The 19,813-nt window shown below is 39.5% G+C and overlaps 1 protein-coding gene across 2 annotated transcripts in view; it reads left to right on the top strand.

Annotated features, from left to right (window-relative positions):
* Positions 1 to 19,813, top strand: part of ulk4 (unc-51 like kinase 4) — a 125,615-nt gene that overhangs the window by 84,119 nt on the left and 21,683 nt on the right. For both annotated transcript variants that reach the window (XM_079468610.1, XM_079468609.1), the window contains exons 33-35: positions 4,257 to 4,423; positions 8,211 to 8,303; positions 17,847 to 18,032. In XM_079468610.1, coding sequence (XP_079324736.1) covers positions 4,257 to 4,423; positions 8,211 to 8,303; positions 17,847 to 18,032 — 446 coding nt within the window. The remainder of the gene's footprint in view (positions 1 to 4,256; positions 4,424 to 8,210; positions 8,304 to 17,846; positions 18,033 to 19,813) is intronic.

Genomic DNA, 19,813 nt, shown 5'->3' with positions numbered 1-19,813 from the left:
AGCTGAGAACTAAAATGTTGATAACCTCCACCCATTGACCATTTTTTGGAAACAAACACTTTTTGTATCCTGTTCATATAAAATGTCAAAATGTCTTCTACAAACATACACTGTAAAAAAATTCTGTATAAAATTTAATTTTCTGTAAAATCCCTGTAAAATTACAGGATACAAGTACCGCATTTCAAAAATACATCGAATTCTGTATTATCATTTTTTTACTAAATGTGACTCTGGTCTTAAGTAGCACAGGGAACATTTTAGGTAAAAGCCAAAAAAACATTGTATTGGGCAAAATTTTTTATTTTATGCCTAAAAGCACAAGATATATTGTATGTTTCCTCCCCTAAATATTTATAAGCTTTGTTTTTATGAGTGGATGGCCTGCTACAACTTCAAAGGCAATTTTCTCAATATTTAAAAGATTCCACGACGGTTTTATCTCCGCCATTTTTTGTCATATCCCACATACATCAGTAGAAAGCTTTCTTATTCAGCTTTCAGATTATTTAAAAATCAAAATTTCGACAAATTGACCCATAAGACCAGTTTTGTTGTCCAGGGTCACAAATAACAGAAAATGTCTGTAAAATTACAGGTTTGTTTTACAGTGTATAATATGATATATTCCTACAATACGGTTATAAATCTATTCTTGTCTGTATGTTGAAACAAGGCTTTGAAAAGACAAGCACACACACAATACTGAACACACAGATCCCAGTTTCTCCAGATAAGTAGAGGTCCGTAATGGCTTGTTTTCTGGTACATCTGTGCAGCACACACTCCCCCTATCACAGACCTCTTCTTCCGTGCGAGCGGTCCAGGTGCTTGGGATCAGACACAACAAACATCCCCTCCACACCTGTTTTTTATAGCGCGGGGTCATCCGCAGGCCGCCACACGCAGCCGCCATCATTACCCGTCTTATCAGCTCTCTTCCCCACGGAAAACTTTGACCCAGCACTAAATATAACCCTGACAATTAGTGCTATCTTGCTAATGCCAGTCACCTCGCCCCAGCTCTGCTCCGGAAGAGGGAAACGCTGTAATTGGCTCTTTTAGGCACGAACAAGTGAATACGAGCACGGGACGCAAACTCAAGAAACCGATCGGAGAATGAGTGGCAGAGTTGAAAAAAGGGAGAGAGAATGTTAGGAAGGGTTTATGGCTTCACTGAATGAGGAACTCGAGAGAAAACAGGGTGATTTTTATAATTGTAAGATTTGGTGAATGAGAGATAATAGAAACACACAGTATGGAGAAGATATAAAGAATGAGAGGGGGGGGGGGGGAACATGACGGGGAAATAGTGTTTACACATATAGTGTTTAAACTGTAATTTTACAGAATTGCACTGTATTTTTGTGCACCGTAAATTTCATTTTTTTATATTTTTGAAAAATAAACACTCAAGTTTACATATTTACTAGAAAAACATTAAAAATATAAGTTTTTGTGGAAATTATAATTGTACAGAAATTTACAGTGTTTTTACAGATTTTTAGGTAGTTTTTTTAAATTTTATGGTAGTTTTCTTTCGCCCGGCTGGCAGAAAATGTCAGGTTTCTCACTGGATTTTGTGTGATTCTACTTTCGATTTCGATCAAATGATTCTCAGATTGGATCTGCATATGATTTCATGCACGTGAGCTTCTCACAACAGATAGTTGCTTATTTTAATGAGAATCATGGGTTTCTGTTCCATTTAACACGCAAACATATTGATGCTCGGTTCATGCATATATCCTTACTTGTCCTGTTGTCATATATCGGCTCGGCTGCAGCGTTATGGGGGAGAGAAAGTCCTTCCTCATAAACCCTGAACTGCTGACTTATATGTTTCTGCTCTGCTGGCGGAGGTGGAAAGCATCCATAACCTGAAGTCATATTTGCATGACTCATTTGACTGGAAGTAATTTGGTCGAAAAATAAATGTGTGTTACATACATTTTACTGTACAACCGTAAGCATAAATATTCAGTGTCTGGCAAGAAGCTCTCTGTGTTTGAGACAGCACTGAAGTAATGCTCACTGCTCTGTCATAAACGACGAGTTCAATATATTTACATACAAATTCAGAAGTCATATTTGCACTGTGTGCGTTTATGATAATTCACCTAAATTGTAAACTTGCCAGGCGGCAGTATTTCCTCTGTATTAGAGGTGACAGTCTTGCCGGTGTTGTGTTGCTTCTGCAGTGGATTTGTAATGTTTATGGCATTGTTGCTGTATTCATCTTGCATAATTTGTCAAGCAGCGAATTACGTGTGCGGGTGCTTCACCCCAGATAACTGCGATACTAATCTTAGATAAACAATGAGATAGCCTCGGGTCTTACAAAACTCTACATGATTATTACCACTGGGACCGGTAGACAGCGCACACACACACTAATAAAAGTTGTCATCATTTACTCAACCTCATATCATTCCAAAGATATATGATTATATGAACACAAAAGAATATATACATTTAGACTATTACATTGAATGGGGATTATAGCGTCAGAGTTAAAAAAGTGTGCAAAAGTATTAAATATGCAGAAGTATAAATGAATTTACTTCATTAAAAATGTCTTGGCATGAACAATGGTACTTGTTCTCCCCTTTTGTTTTTTAGAGAAAGTCGGTCTAATTTTTGGAACAACCGGGTGAGTAAATAATGACAGAATTTGCAATGACCTGATATTGTAACTTTATATGCAAACTACTTTTCTTATTCATAAACAGGCAACATAAACCAAGGACATAAGCATGCAGATTGCCATGCGTGGGTCGTCATCATTGATTTTGAAATATTTCCACACTGCTAAGCGCGAATGAAGCGTTAAGAGAGAGTGATTTACATGTTAAGTCAATGCAAAGACGCGGTAGATCTACTTGCGGTGCGATTCACGCGAATGAGACGGCGCGAATTGAGCGTTTGCGTTATTCGCGCGAATCGCACCGCAAGTAGGTCTATAATATCTAAAAGTCCTAAATCCCCTAAAAGAGTGGATGTAGAAACGGCAAAATGAAAAACTTGTTGCATATGCAGGTACTGCAGACACGAGAAGAGATATAAAAATACAGTTACATCTGCATTTACGCATGTGGCAGACGCTTTTATCCAAAGCGACTTGCATTGCATTATCCTATACATTTTTTGTTTTATAAGTATGTGCAATCCCCTTGGCTTGAACCCACGACCTTGGCATTGCTAGTGCCATGCTCTAACCACTGAGCTACTGGAAGGTTTCTCAAACTTCTATGCCAAGTTTTGCCAATAGGTTTATAACACGGTCTATGCAAGCTGGTTTATTGATATACCTGTAAACATGGGAAAACAGGTTTCTTTTATAAGCTGGTTTTTGATTCTCTTGAGAGCAATTTGGTTCCAGTAATCTGTTGTATGTTGGCTGTACTCGGAGGAAAGCAAGTGTTTCCTGTGATTTTGGTGGGTTTGGTGTTGAATGGAGACTTCTAGAAGAGCAGATTGTTTATCCCTATTTATAATTAATGATACAGTACAGTCTGTTTCTCCCCAACACTGACACCGTGTCTACACTGGATGCGACTGACGCAACACAACAACAGCTTGTTCTTAAGGGGTTTGTCGATTCGCATCGCATCCAGTGTGGTCCAAATTCTGGACAATTCTTTTCTTTCACTAATAGTTTGTGTTACTTTAAGAGATACTCCACCCAAAACTTTCAATTCTGTCAAGAAGTACTCCAACCTATGTCCAAACCTGCATACAGTTCTTTGTTCTGTTGAACACAAAGAAAGATATTTAGAAGAATGTTAGCAACTGACATTTCTGCGACATCATTGACTATCATAAGAAAAAATTAAATGGTAGTCAAAGGGGCCCTGGAACGGGGTGCTTTCCTTAATTCTTACAATATATTATTTACAGGACTCCTGTCTTTTGGATTTCTTGATCAACATCATAGCTATCCCATCAATTTGACTACATTTCTGCCTCAATAAGCTGTTACAGTTATACATCATCTACAAATAAGTTTGTAGTTGCTATTGTAGCGGACAGTTCATCTAAATATCCTGCCTAGTCTATTCTACTCATCGTCAAGTTGTGTGAAAAGTATTTGCTCTGTTAAACACAAAGAAAGATGACGATCACTGCCATATTTCGGACAAATCGGATGGACATTATGTACTGGAGTTAAGTTGTTTTGTGTTGCATGCGCCCATCAGAAAGACGGTACGGATGTACAGTATAGAGATGTGAATGAACTGTGTGTGTCTCCTCAGGTATAACGGAGGTGGTGTGTAATGTCTTTGTGGAAGTCTCGGGCTTGTACCTGGAGAAAGATCAGCACTCGGGGCTGAAGAGCGGCTCCGCCCTACTCCTGTGTCTGCTGGACATCATCCACTGCCTTCTCAAACATCTCTCATCTGTAGTCCGGCTGGCCCTGCAGGTAACTTTCTCTCTCCATCTCCATCCATCCTATTCTCACTCACTCACTCGCCCCCCCTCCCTCTCTCATTATGTACATTTTTGCTCTGTAGTTCTCTTTCTCTGAAACACATAGATGGGTTATTTGAATTATCATCCCAACCTCTCTCTCTCTCTATTTTATATACACTCTGACACTTTAGTTCTCTTTCTCTCAAACTTATGAATGGGTTTTACTTTAATGAGCATATTGAACTGTATTCTTAGCCTCAGACTGCAGGGCTGTAGACTTTTCATTGACTCTCTGATGCAGAGAAATGATCAAATCTTGATACTTCCAGAGACATTCTTCTGAAACACTTGAAAACAACTTTAGATTCCCCTTTGCTATCAGAGTAATGTTTGGCTTATTCTGGCTTAAATTTCCAGCAAAGTAGCCATTTCCCATCCGGTAAATACAACATACATTTATGAGTAGCGAACAAAAACTGTCCTCTGTTTTTTCTGTAACATTGCACCCCACTCACATCACCGAATTAAGCGGCACACTTCCGGATTTCAGTTGCATAACTGGCAAATATAAAAAAATAATGATTATTTTACCATTAAGTCAATGTTATTGTTATTGACTTAATAACAGTAACAGGAACTACAGTATACAAATGATTCAGGCAGCTTCTCACTGGCACTCGCACTCTCTAATGAGAAGACTGGAATTGTGCCGCTTGTCAAAGTCTGGCTTAATAACTGAAAACGTGCATCTCATCTCATCGCTGTTATATCTAGCTTGGATTGTTATTCGATCTTGAAATAAGAACAAACATTGCATCTTGCTTCACAAAAGTAAGTGCCAGCAAATGGTAGCGGCAGGTTTATAGCGCTCAGCGGCGCTTGAGTCAAACTGAACTTCCTCCGGGGATGCACAGAAGAGAAATCCCTGTATGTCCTATCACATGACAATTCGCCTACATTTCATTCCTTTTAAGCTGCATGTATTTAATGTAAGGCTCTAGCCTATGGCTATAAATTATTATGCTAAAATAAAGTGAAAAGTGTGTCATAAATTAGATTCCGACAAATCCAACGGTCACGACCTCAAAGTTAAGAAACTCTGCTGTAGTTTATTTTACTTTTCTCAACACAGAGTTCGCTGGTATACATTCTATTCTCAATATGTATTTGTGCACATATATATTATAACAGGTCCCTAAACCATCTTCTTTTTGGCTCTGACTTGTGAGGCAGTGGATTTTGGTGCTTTTTACAAACCAAAAAAGGTTTACCCTGCACAGAAATGTCTCTCTTCGTGTCCTGCTACGAAAAATATGTAGTTAAATGTTGTACTTGGTTATATATAGAGTACTGATGTCTAGTTTCAGGGCGTTCATTCGATCATATTTATTTGTTCAAATGCTATTAAATGGCGTCACCCTAACTGAGATCTTCATTGTTTCGTGCCAGATAGAAACTGCTCTGATTATCAAAATAACTACAGTTAAATGAATACAATATATTGCTGCTTTAAATAGTATCAATGCAGCTATTTTTGTAGCTTCCATTGCAGATAAGTGTATAAAAATTATGAAAGTGTATAAAAACTGCAGGTTTAAAGAATTTATCTGAGCTTCCCCAACAATTTTCCTCTTCCATCTATTGGCCAAAAACCCTGTAGAGTGGACCAGACTGTATGCTGTCACTCAAACTGATGAATGCTGCTGTAATTTTCTGTATATCTCAATATCCTACCTGATTTCATCTACTTCCATTGTTAGTGTCTTTTTGTAGCCACAATTGGTTTTTACTTTAATTGAAAAAAATGTTGTACTTTAGTGCAGATGTTGTCAATAGAGAATGACTTGTATTGAACCTCTGAACGTCCTCTATGCACATGTTCAAGTTATCACTGAAGGCAAAACGCCCATAATACATCCTTCTAGCTTCTACATGTTTTCATTCTTCTCATGCAATGTACTTCATTCTCTCCCTCACTTTCTGCCACTCAATTGGGGTATATATACATATCTCTCTCTCTCTCTCTCTCTCTCTCTCTCTCGCCCTCTTGTTTGTAAACATTTCTCACTCTGCCGCCCTCATTTCTTGAGCTGTTCCTGATTTCCCTCTCTCTCTTAGCCCCCCCGTCCTCAGGGAGCGCTTGCCTGCTACTGTCGCCGTAGGCATGCTGTTAGGGGGTTCATGTCTGGATCCTCTCCTCACTGATGATTAGATTGTTATGCAATGACAACTGCTATGCAGATACCAGCAGAATACACCTAGCCACTCAGTCCCAACTCACCAGATCCTCCCGCACCTTTACCCATAATTACTCGCCCCGGATATCTTTGTCAGACTAGCCGAATAGCCGAGTGCGGCACGCACTCACTCGTGTTCAATTTCCAGCATTAGATGCACGCGACTTTGACAGCTAATAGTTCCCGGTGCTATTTTTACCCGTGCGTTTCAGCAGTCCTGCAGTAAACAGAACTTTCAAGTTGGATACGTGGCACGCGGGACTCGCTGGAAGTCGTTCTCCTGTCAGTTCAACCCTCATTATCCGTCCCAACCCTTTGACTCTCCCTCTGCGTCCTTCCATACATATTTATGCACGGACATCGGAAAAAAGGGACGTGTAATGGAATTCAGCTCTCCGAGAGAAAAAAAGTGACAGAAACAGAAAAATGAAAAGCTTATTAAGAAGTGTCCGCATCTCGCAGATTCATTTGGGTGCGATAATGATAAGGGGGACACTTTTCCAACTCCACAGTTTTCCCTCCATGTGCGCAGTTTTTGTTTTGTGCACGCTGACCGGTCTGTTTTGAAAGACGGCGAGCTACTTCAGAGCCATCACAGAAACTCATAAATGACACACTTGGCTAGTGTTTGTATAGCTGAAATCTAAACAAAAACTGAAAGTCTGCCTACGTATATCAAAAAAATAAATCACCTTAAATATAAATAAATATAATATTCTGTTACCATTTGCCCACCCCGTATTGATCCAAACCCATTACGTTTTTCTGTGGATGGCAACCGGCAGAATTTTGTGGACTCGGTCCCCATTCAATTTCATTGTAAGGAAAAGCAATGGCGACCGAGGCTGTCGGTACGTAAGATTCCGCCTAACATCTCCTTCCTCTCTCTCACTGTGTCAGCCTGAACTCCATCATTAATATTTGAATCGAGTGAAGGGAGTTTCATTGTGATAGCACTCGAGCTGGAGTTATTAAGCGAAGGCCCGTCGTAATCGCATTGCTCCGCTCTGTCAATCTGCGTGAGGATACCAGACACGCATTCACCACAACATTAGCCAGAATAAGACAGCGAGAGATGAACTTTTCAACCTCACTCACTGCACTGCTGCTGTAGTCGATGTATCTGTAGTTGATCTGATGGGTAATCAAGTTTGTATGTTTCATGAATTGGTGTTGTTGTCTATTTATAACTCGATCTCCCTCTGTGACAGCTGTTCCTAAACAATGAAATGTTGTTGCTGATGGGAGAAAGGGAGCTGTACGCGTTGTTCTGTACCAATGGTAGAGCTGGGCGGTGTGCAGAGACCCCGACACCTCTGAGGGTCTCTGTTAAAAATAACCCCCGCTTCAAGCTACTGTACTTCCTGTGAAGATTACATGAGCAGGAATCTTTCAGATGCAGCGTCCTCAGCTGCGTTGGGTCTCGAGTTCTCTGAGCATTCCCCCAATGACTGACTGTCCTCATTTTGTTTTCTTCAGTCCTCTGCGTTCTTCTTTTTGTCTTTTGCTTTCTTGATCTAATAATGCTCTGTCTCTCTCTCCCTTTCTCTCTCTCTGTAGAGATCTGATAATAATGAAGACACCGAGGCTGCAGAAGAACTGCTGCTGATCCACAAGCCACTGACAGAACTAAACAACATCCTCATTCAACTGGTCAGTCTCTCTGTGTGTGTGTGTGTGTGTGTGTGTGTGTATGGCACTTTATCTTCTCTGGACAATGACCGTAATCATTTAGTTTCACCTATGAAACTAAATTCTTGTTGCATATATTAATATTGGGTCAGAAAGGTTGACAGTCTACAACAATGAACTAGTCTGCTAGTGAGAATTATCAAAATTTGTTATTTCTGCTTTACTATCTTTAGTGACCAGGCTTTGAAATTAGAGAGTATTTTAATGTGAGAGACCAGAAAAGAGCAGTGTTCCTATTGTTGTATGTAGCTTACAATTAAATCGGTACAGTATTAAAGTACCTTTAGCTTGAGTGGTTGAGCTCTTCGTACCCATTGTTTAATTCCCAGCGAACACGCATGCTGATAAAATTGTATACCGGGAACGCACTTTGGATGCAGTAGAGGCTCCGCCTAATGCATAAATGTAAATGACTATGAATACTACCAGGGCCGCATTAAGACCTCCATGAACCCCGGGGCTAAGAATTACCGCAGGCCCCCCATAGAGTGTCTGCGTTTTTTTAAACGCGAGGCACGGCGCTCAAGAATGGTTTTTGAAAGCACAGTGCAGAACTCATACGAAATGCATGGCAAGGTCAAATATATAAGGAGTTACACAAGGACATCAACATGAACCAGAACTGTTTGCTTTCCCACATTCTTTAATATATATTTTTTGCGTTCAACAAAACCAATACATTTATTAAGAATTTTTCATACTATGGTAGTCAATGGTGGCCAATAGCTGTTTGGTTGCAAGCATTCTTCCAAATATATTTCTCTGTGCTCAACAGAACAAAGACATTTATACAGATTTGGATCAACTTGAGGGTTCCCTTTAAGAGTGTTTCCTGCATTACCATTACCACGGTGATGGTAATGAAATGTATATTTCATGCATAATTATTGGAAAAGGAAATTACACATTTTATTTAAACTAACCAGTCAGCTTAAATGTTTTAATGTCCTGCACGTAAACCTTTTGGGCACTAAGTCTTTGTGTTAATGCGGGTCTGAGTACTGCCCATATAGGATATTGCTGGGAGAAACATATGATTTTGATATATTTATAGGACTTGTCTGGACTCGTCAACTAAATTTGCAAACATCACCAAACAAAAACCCAACCTAGCCTAAAATATGCTTTTATGTGGCATAGTAAGACCATCATGTTTTATTAGACACAACATAGGGTAATTCCCATAGCTGCATGTTATTCAATACAGAAACGGTATCAATGAGAAGTCCATTATTAGATTTAAGGCACATACATGTTCGAAATAACAGCAGTCCAACATCACTAACCAGATCATAATATTTCTATATGGCAAATAATAATTACATTTTTTATTTTAGATGTGAGAGTAATAGAAAAACAACAGACCCAATATTCATGACACACATGCTGCTAATTCTGTGTAATTGAATCATTAATTGAAAAGGGCGTGTTGAAAATAATAGCAGGGTGGTCAAATAGAGAGTAAATCTTTCTGTGAAAAAACTGGAGGCAAACAAGTGGCCCTTATTTAAGGTCGAAGGCAGTGCATGTTGTACTCCACATTTCTCTCTAAACATCTGAGTAAAATGGGTCGTTCCAGACATCGTTCAGAAGAACAGCGTTCTTTAATTAAAACATTTGATCACAGAGGGAAAAACATATAAAGAAGTGCAGAAAATGATAGGCTGCTCATCTAAAAGGATATCAAATGCTTTAAAATGGCAACCAAAGCCAGAAAGACGTGGAAGAAAACGGAAAACTACCATTCGAATGGATCGAAGAATAGCCAAAATGGCAAAAACTCATCCAATGATCCGCTCCAGGGTGATCAAAGAAAGTCTGATGTTACCTGTGAGTACTGTAACAATTTGAAGACACCTATGTGAAGCCAAGCTATTGGCAAGAAGCCCCCGCAAAGTCCCATTGTTGAAAAAACAACATGAGCTGAAGAGGTTACAATTTGCCAAAGATCACATCGATTGGCCTACAGAGAAATGGCACAATATTTTGTGGACTGATGAAAGTAAGATAGATCTTTTTGGGTCTAGGTGTCGCGGACAGTTTGTCAGACGACCCCAAACACTTTTATCCGAAGCGACTTACAGATGAGGAAACATTGGAAGCAATTATAACAACAAAAAAAATAAGTGCATCAAAACTAGTCCATTAAAGCCTAGCACAAAGCTAAGAATAGTGAGGTTAGTATTTATTTATTTATTTTTTAAGAAGGAAAGGGAAAAGAATTAGGATAAATCAATCAACGAAATGTTGACGGAAGAGATGCGTTTTCAGGCGTCTTTTAAAGATGGCAACCGAGTCTGCTGATCTTGTAGCAGCAGGTAGATCATTCCACCAATGTGGAACAGATCCAGAGAAGGTACGGGAGAGTGACTTTTTTCCTTTTTGGGATGGTACCACTAGTCGTTGTTCCTTTGCAGACCGCAGTGATCTGGCAGGAACATAGATCTGCATTAGCGAGTGGAGATACGATGGTGCGGACCCGGTGGTGGTCTTGTAGGCCAGGAGCAAAGCTTTGAACTTTATGCGGGCCGCAACAGGGAGCCAGTGTAACCTGATGAAGAGTGGAGTTAGCATGGTGAAGCATGGTGGCACAAGCATCATCATGTGGGGATGTTTCTCATACTATGGTGTTGGGCCTATTTATCGGATTCCGGGGATCGTGGATCAGTTTGAGTACATTAAAATACTTAAGAGGTCATGTTGCATTATGCCGAAGAGGCCTTGAAATGGGTGTTTCAACAAGACAACGACCCCAAACACACCAGTAAGCAGCATCTTGGTTCCAGACCAACAAGATTAAAGATATGAAGTGGCCAGCTCAATCTCCAGACCTTAATCCAATAGAAAACTTGTGGGCTGTAGTGCAATCGTCCTGGGCTGGAATATCTGTTCACAGAAGTTGGCCGACTCCATGCAACACACATGTGAAGCAGTCCTCAGAAACGGTGGCTATACAACTTAATATTAGTGCAGTGATTCACAAGAACGCTGATATTTTTTTAACAGCCTAACTTTCCTTTTTCTTCACTTTCTGTAGAGTAATAGCAAATTTGATACTTGTTTTGATTTAAGAATAGAATGTGCAGTGTCCCCAATGCATTTGTGTGTTGAAATAAAAGTTATTATAAGGATTTTGTGCTATTATTTTGAACACAACTGTATGTGCTGTTACACATTACACAACCTCTGCGCTCGAACACATTCTCATGTTTAGTTAACCCATCCTTCTGATGAATAATGAAAAAGCCATTACAGAAATAATCAATCAGAGTCAGAGTGAGACATTCATTATTGAAGAGATAGATTTACCTCTCGTTCATTTGATGGAAGCCACAAATTGATATAGAAATAGATTGAATTCCATTGGCATGGAATCTTGTATGTTTGCTGGGCGTTTTATCTTTCAGTCTTGAAAGTGCATTAGGACGGTGGCCGTAGACGAACTCTCTACACCTCCTTTGAAAAGATTGACGGTATATTCGTGAGAGAAAATGCTGTTCAGTGCTGCTGTGGAAGGCTTTGTTGTATTAGTGGTTTCATATATTGCACACAATATACGTCACACACTTATGTCTGATAGGCTTTCAGCAGACTAGTCTAGATGAAACCACACTGAGAATTCCATCTATTGAAGATCTTTGTGTTTGTGTGAGTGTTGCAGAAGGGAATGAAAGCGGTTGGCATAGTGATGCACTGTGGCACAACATTCTCACAGATGGCAGGGAGACCAGAGACCAAATCCACCAACAGACTCGTCTCCACTTTGACATCTTCAATCATGCGTCCAGGCATTCTGTGTGCGTGAGAGAAAGAGAAAGAGTGGCAAGCTGTGCCCACATCACCTCGAGGCAAAATCCAAACTGATTCTGCCCACTGTGCCATAAAAACCAGGCTTATTCTCACACAACAAAAACTAACAAACCTTTACTGATTTACAACCTTTAAAAAATTCAGCTGTTTTGTCAAAATAGTTCCAGCGCACTGAATCATTTAATTTCCACCATGTCCCATAAAACGATGTGTGCGTCAGCCGCTTACTATACTATATCTCTATATCAGTAACGTCATGTTTCATTTTTTTGGGCATGTACAGTATTTTATAATAACAATGTACGTTTACAATGGTTTTCACAGAAAACAAGTCATATTAGAAGCATACAGTGGCTTATGGCTTGTAATATGTCAATTCCTTCAATTCAATTTTCACAATGTGCATTGTTCCAAAGCAATTTACAATAGAATAGAAATAGAATAGAAACCGATAGACTTAAAAAAGATAAAAGACAGTACATGGTGTTTATATAACAGTACATTATTTTTAATTAGGCTTTATCCATCATCTGAAAGCTGAATAAAATAAGCTTTCCATTGATGTATGGTTTGTTAGGATAGGACAATATTTGGCAGAGAAACTGCTTTCTGGAATCTGAGGGTACAAAAAATCAAAATATTGAGAAAATGTCCATCAGAGGTGCAGAAGCAGGCCGTTGCTAAGAAGAAATTGTTTTGTTTTAACGCGCTTTATTGGCATATTGCTGTAATAACGTTGTGGAGAGTAGATGAACCCGAAAGCTGGGATTTGAAGCTTTTTATGGATATCAAACTTGAGGGGGTAATTCCCAAGAGCGAGCAGCTGTAAGCACATTTTGTAGGTGTGTTTCCAGGTATTTTACTGCACCCACTCACAAAAATTTAGTTTTTATATATTTATGGTAGACAATTTCCAAAGTATTTTTATGGAACATGATCTTTAGTTAATATCCAGATTTTAAGCATAAAAGAAAAAGCTATAATTTCGACCCATACAATGTTTTTTGGGGGGGGTTTGCATTTTATTTGTACAGATTAGAAAAAAAGAGAGGACAGGAACCGAAGTGGAAGGGAGAGAAGGGGGGTTCGGTAAAGGACCATGAGACAGGAATCGAACTCGGGTCGCCCGATTTGTGACCACACAACGTTTAGGAGCACTGCCCACGAGGCTGTTGGCTCCGACCAATGTATTATTGGCTTATTAACGTTTAGTCTATTCATTTTGGAACAGTCTTGTGGGTCTGACAAATAAATAAAAAAATGCATTCTGTGTAGTTAATAGTTTTAATCGAGCCAAAGCTTGTCACACTGCAGGATTTTGCTGTCACTGCGTGAAATTGTATATCAGCTTCCTGCCCGCAGAATTCTGCAGAATTTCATCATTTGCCTCTCATTCTACAAATCTCCTTTCTATTTATTTATTAAAATGTGAAAAAGTTGTAGGCACGCACAGAAATTTTTAAATTATTATAATTATTTATTTAAGACCAGATTTACAGTAAGTGTACATGTGTCATCTGATGCACACAGTTTAAGCTAAATGTTCCAAGAATGTGTGTTCATTCGACATTTGTAAAGAGGAATAGGCCAACATTTTGAACGTTGCACAGCTGATTCACTGCCAAGTCAAAATTCTACCTTTAGCTCAACTGGTAGAGCAATCTATTGGTTTCCAGCAAATACATATCAAAAAATCCTAAATGCACTTAGTCACTTTGAATGAAAGCATCTGTCAAGGTGGCTCTGTGAAAATCAAATGACCTTGATTTTTTTGTCGTTTGCTGTCCTGTATATAGATAGGCCACTGTGAAATTCTTGTTTAATAGAAATTTTATTCACTGACAGACAAAGATAAAATATCAAGGCATTCAAACAGAAATTAAAAGCATTGGAGATTTGAACAATATATTTGACTTTCAAATCAAACACATATTTTTCTCATTTGAGGCACCGTGCAGATTCTGCTGAATATTAGAGCCCATCAGGCACAGCCTCTTACAGTGGGACACGCCATACTGGTTGACTTTGGCTTTATCTAGCCCCGTGAAGGACACCGGTATGCGACGGTGTGAGGGAGCGAGCTTTCAAGGGCGAACGGTGCCCAAGGATCAAGGGAACAGATTGTCTATGCCCGTGCGAGGGACAAACTGCATTTTAAATAGCCGGTCCAAAAGGGAAACGTGCCACCTCAAAGCCACTACTTAACATGAAAGTGCGTCCTACGAACCTTCATCGTGACTTTTCATGTGTTTATACCACACGCTTTCCTCATTTGAGGTAAATATTCAGAGTGTGCCCGCAAACAATCGCACATGATCTGCCCCGCAGTCTGTTTACGCAGCGGGCGAGTTCCCAGTTTTCATGAGGCACACTGTTGGAAAATGTTATTTTTCGCTCTTGCTTGTTCCAAAGGCGCTGGCACGAATGCTGTGGTAAAATATCGCTTGCCGTGTTTCTCTTCTCAAATACAGGAGAGCCCTTACTCAAGCCCCGCAGGGTGAGCAAACGCGAGTGTGAGGAGTCCATCGGCGGGTACGTACGGAGGTCACGAAAGGCCAGGAGCGTTACATGTCCCCATAGGCTTCTGTTCTCCACCTCCTCTCATTCTCTCTTTCTGTCCTGCAATCATGTATTCACAGCCCACAGTGGTATTAACACTCCCTAATCTCCCTGATGCTTGTGTGCTTTTCAGCCCACAGCCCCATTAGACTCCTCAGCCTGTTTTCCCCGACGCATCTACAAGTCCTGCTAAGTAAACAGGGTGGATTCGGGAGGCCGTCTAAGCAGGTGTTAACTCTTGTTCTGCTCTGACTCTGTGTTGGCATGTGAACAATACCGGTCCACCAAGCCCATGGACTTGCACCAAAGGCTTCTTAGCGCCAGGGTTCTCCCTCCGGTCAGCCTCTCTTTGGGCACTGGAGGGGGAGGCACCCTTTGGGTGTATTGTCTGGGCTCCTAAAGCCCTGCACTCCTTTCTGGAGTGGCCGGCTACATCACAAAGAGGAGGCGGGATTAGGCGCGGCTGGCCCTTGCCCCTCGGTCTCCTGGGATTATGCCTTTATGGCAGAGGGCAGCAACAGATCAGGCCAGAAAAGAGTCTGGAATCCCAGAGACGGCCGCACAGGACTTTGAGGGCCGAAATGAGCAGGAGAGAAAATCCCCACGGCCCTTGTGTGTCGCTTTTTGTCTTTATCTCAGTGTCGGGCTGAGAGGGGATTGTTGTTGTATGAGCTAAGAACTCAAACTCCATACCGCTCCCCTGATGGACATGTTAAGCCTGAAACTGCAGCCCTGCTGTCTCTGAGGATGAGGGCAGTGCTCTGTTTTTACAGTTTCGGTCTTGTATATTATATCAGTTTCAGAATGGGAATATTAAGACATTTTAATCTGATATTTACTGTTAATCCGGCCAAACAAATATAGCTTTTTAGTTTTTACATGTTAGGCACATTTTCTGGAAGCTGTTTTTTGCGCATAAAATTAGACGTCACGGTTGTCTTGTAAATGTGCATTTTTTGCGGTAAATTGACAGTTTTGTACCGTATTTTACTTTTTAAAAAGTCTGTAAAAAATGTGTGGGGTACAATTTTTTTTATAATAACAGGGTTTTTTCTTTTTTTTGCATAATTTGCAAGCTTTTTCTTTTAAAATTTTTTTTTGAGAGGTATTACTATAAAATGACAGTTCTTTACAGTATACATGAAAATCTGTAAAAAGATCATTGTGTTTTTTACAGTGAATGTGAATGTTATCAAGGTGGTGTGTTATTCACCATCATAACCATGAAGATTTCTGAACAACCCATTTGTTAGTCAACAGGGGGGCCGTGGCCCACAGGGAAGCCCCAGCTGACTGCCATTAAAATGCATTATAAAAAACTAAAAACCAAGATATTTCATAATATTCGTCCATTTTTGTATTCAACACTTTACCAGTTAATAGCAAGCTCTGATATATGTTATTGGGTTGAAATTGAGTTTTTGTTCACTTATCTGACTATAGAAAATGCTGTCTTACTCCCCCTCAAGTTGTTCTAAGTCTTTATGAATGTCTTTGTTCTGATGAACACAAAGAAAGATATTTGGAAGAATGCTTGTAACCAAACAGTTCTTGGCCGCCATTGACTACCATAGTAGGAAAAATTACAATGGTAGTGCCCCAGAACTGTTTGCTTTCCCACATTCTTCAAGATAGCGTATTTTGTGTTCAACAGAACAATGACATGAATAAAGAAATTTTCCTTGTATGGTAGTTAACTGTTCCTTTAGACATTTTATCTTAAGATTGCATGGAACTGCCTCAAGTACATACAGGCGTTAATTTAACCCCCATTAATAAAAACGCTTTTCATTCTTGTAAACCCCTCCCGATATTGTTTCAGCAATGCACCACTTCATATGAACACAGATACAACAAATCCCACCCAATAAATATGTTTTGACATAAATATAAGATGGATTCTCCGGACCATTGCTATCGACTGTACATAGACAAACAGATTTGTTGTGCATGAAGGATGTAGTTTCATATTTCCCAAAGCACCAGCAGAGTGAATGAAAGTCATAGAAGTGTTTTTGTGAAGGGAAGAGTTTGGCTACTGCTCTCGGCTGATCAATAATTCAGCCTGTTCTGTCAAACTCTTATATAGACTCTGTTGCAGATATATTGACAATTTTAAAAGATTCATTGCATGGATTTTCTCATTACGTCCTCTGAAGGCTAAACATTTTTAGACTATTAGACCACATTTTTATTGTGCACCTGAAAGTTCAGGTATTGGTTTATTTAAATCATTTTATATACTTAAACATGTAATATAATTGTTTAATCCCTTGCCTTTATTAAATAAAACTGCTTCTTTATAGGAAACAATGTATTTTAAATCATTAAACACTGCGTTGTCAAGTTTGAGAAGCTCTTCGTAATACTATTGTTGGTTAAATATTTACAAACAAATTTAATGTCCCAGTGAAATTAATAATTACAATTTAATTTTTTTCATGAAATATTTCAGGGTTTGTTATTAATAGCTTACCAATGTGAGTCATTCTCTTTTTTTATTCATGTGCCCTCATAATCTTCAGTTAAAATCTGAAAATGCACTAGCCACTATTCATCTCAAATGACGTAAATTAGACAGCATGGGCGGAGCATTTATTAACTCCTCCCCTTCAACTGTCAGTCTGCTGGCAGTTCCATTTCAAAATTTAAAGGTTGTTTTTATACATCCAATCAGATCACAGTTAAAAAACAACCCACGCCCATTCGAAATTCGAAGTATTATTCGACATTCCGTTTCAATCGGAAATGCATTTAAACGGTCGCAACTTCCGGTTCATGGGGACTTTAACAGACATGACCAATACATTTGATTCATGGAGATACGATGTTCCTGCCCGACAGCAACATTATACTTATAGACAATTGGGAGATCATCAGCATTTAATAAATGTTTCAGCTTGGCGAAAGCATTACTGCCACATTGTATCAATACCAAGCGTTTTCTTTTCTCCGTTTTAGTGACTCGTGTAAAGTTTGTGTTAAGAACATGTTTGGTTTCTGCAATTGTGTACACCTCCTTCTTAAATTGTATTGTATATAACTGCATGTTGCCTGCTGTGTTTAATATGGAGTTCCTCAGAAGATGTTGCCGGTGTACTGATGTGCTTTCTCCTGTGTGTTTGTGTGGTGTAGTTGGCGTGTAATGACAGTGAGGTGTATGAGGAGACCAGTTCCTGTGTGTCTATGCTGGCTCAGCTGTATGGAGGAGAGGGAGCCGACCACCTGCAGCCGGAGGAGCTGCTCAGCCTGGCACACGCACTACAGACACACACTGAACCCAGACAGCAGAAACTTCTGCTCCGAGTGCTCAAACGCATGGTGAGTGAATGCAAACACTGATGTGAGACCAGTGCGATGGAGAACCACACCTGAAGTGTCTCGAATGAATGCGTTATAAAGAATTTATCATGTGTGACAGTGATTTTTTATGTGTGTTATTACATTGTTGATACACATGTTGTTTTTGAAGAAATTGTTATACAGGATGTTGAATGTGAGTTAAATCTGAACTCTTATCAAAAATAATCATTCAGATTGTTTATGGTTCTATAAGAAAGTATCTGTGTGTGGTATATTGAAGCCTCTCTTTAATATTCGATTGGTTGTGTGGACTTGTGAACTCTTCTTCCTGTGCGGTGTGGCCTTGTGGGTCATTGAGAGGTTGAGCTCATCCCTAAAGGAGGCGGAGGGCAGCACCCATCCTCTCATGACTGTTGATATAGTCTCTCTCTTTCTCTCAATCGTCTCATCCGCATGTGATTACGGGGGACTGTCCAATATCAGCAAGCACACAATATGAATCATCAGTCTGGATGAAAATAATACAGCGGGGTTGTTTACTCTCATTACGCGACCATCGAGTTTGTGAAAGTCAGTGTGTCATTGATCATTCTTAATTATGATGGGTGAGACCACAGAATGACTGAGAATTTAAAACGAGTGTCCCTGTCATTATTCATGTGTGCCTCAATTCGGGCACCATTATGATAAGCATTTATTTTATAATTAGCAATCTGGGCAGAGAGGATTTACATATTATCATTGCATTTTCACGATACTACTCAAATGAAATAAACATGGTCAGTCTGACTTCATGTAATGTTGCGGGTGTTATCAGTTATTCGTCTATTTATTAAAATATAATAAATACCGTACAATCTTAAACTGTCTTTTCTTAAAATGTTAAAAGACCCTTTCTTAGCTTCTATCATCTAGCTTTATGTTTGAACCCTCCCCTTACGACCACCAGTCGTATACTACAGACCACGTTTTATTTATCATCCAATCAGTGATTTAAACGATAAGATTATGACACCTTTTTCTGTTGAATATCCTTTTTCAATGGGATGTACAATGCGAATGGCATTTCCGGTTGGTTTCATACTGCATTCTTATGGGGTCTCATAACGGGAGCATATATATTCTGTGTTCAATTTCTCTCCTTTATCCTTGAAATGCATCATGGAAATGTGTTATCGCTTGTGTTTTTATTGCCAGTCTATTGGATATCGTGTGTGTGTGTGTATGCAGTACTGTGTTCAAACCATCAGTGTTTGGATGACTTCATCCGTACTCAAACACTGCAGATATTTGGAGAGGAGCTGTTGGCTTTGACAGACTCCAGAGAGAAGAGAGTGACTTCATCCAAATAAATCACGCACGCACACACGCACACTGCCCAGCGTGACACTTCAGGGCCGTTCAGTCATATGAAAGTTACACAGAGGCTTGACGATAGTATTTTCACTTTGTTTGTTTTGTTGACGTGGCATTGCATTGCATTCAAATTAAAGTAAAAGAAAAAGGGGCAGTTTACGAAGCTAAAAATGGCTCTTTTGTGAATGCTTTGTATATTGATTTTAAATCTTCCAATTGTTTTGGATTGGACTTGGGAGTCATAAGGTGAAAACGTATCGGTTATAGTCTGTGTATCGATTTATCTTTATCGATATCAATACAGTGAAAACAGTTTAGTCCCTCCTGACAAGAACCAGATCAGTTTCTCATTGTGTCACCGAACCTTTCATACATTCCAGTATAATAAGAAATACTTCACAGATCTCGGCAGAATGAAGGACGTGATTTCTGCTTTTGTTATA

This window comes from Barbatula barbatula (assembly GCF_947034865.1).
Source record: "Barbatula barbatula genome assembly, chromosome: 12".
Taxonomy (NCBI): domain Eukaryota; kingdom Metazoa; phylum Chordata; class Actinopteri; order Cypriniformes; family Nemacheilidae; genus Barbatula; species Barbatula barbatula.
This window is presented reverse-complemented; position numbering and strand designations above follow the sequence as displayed.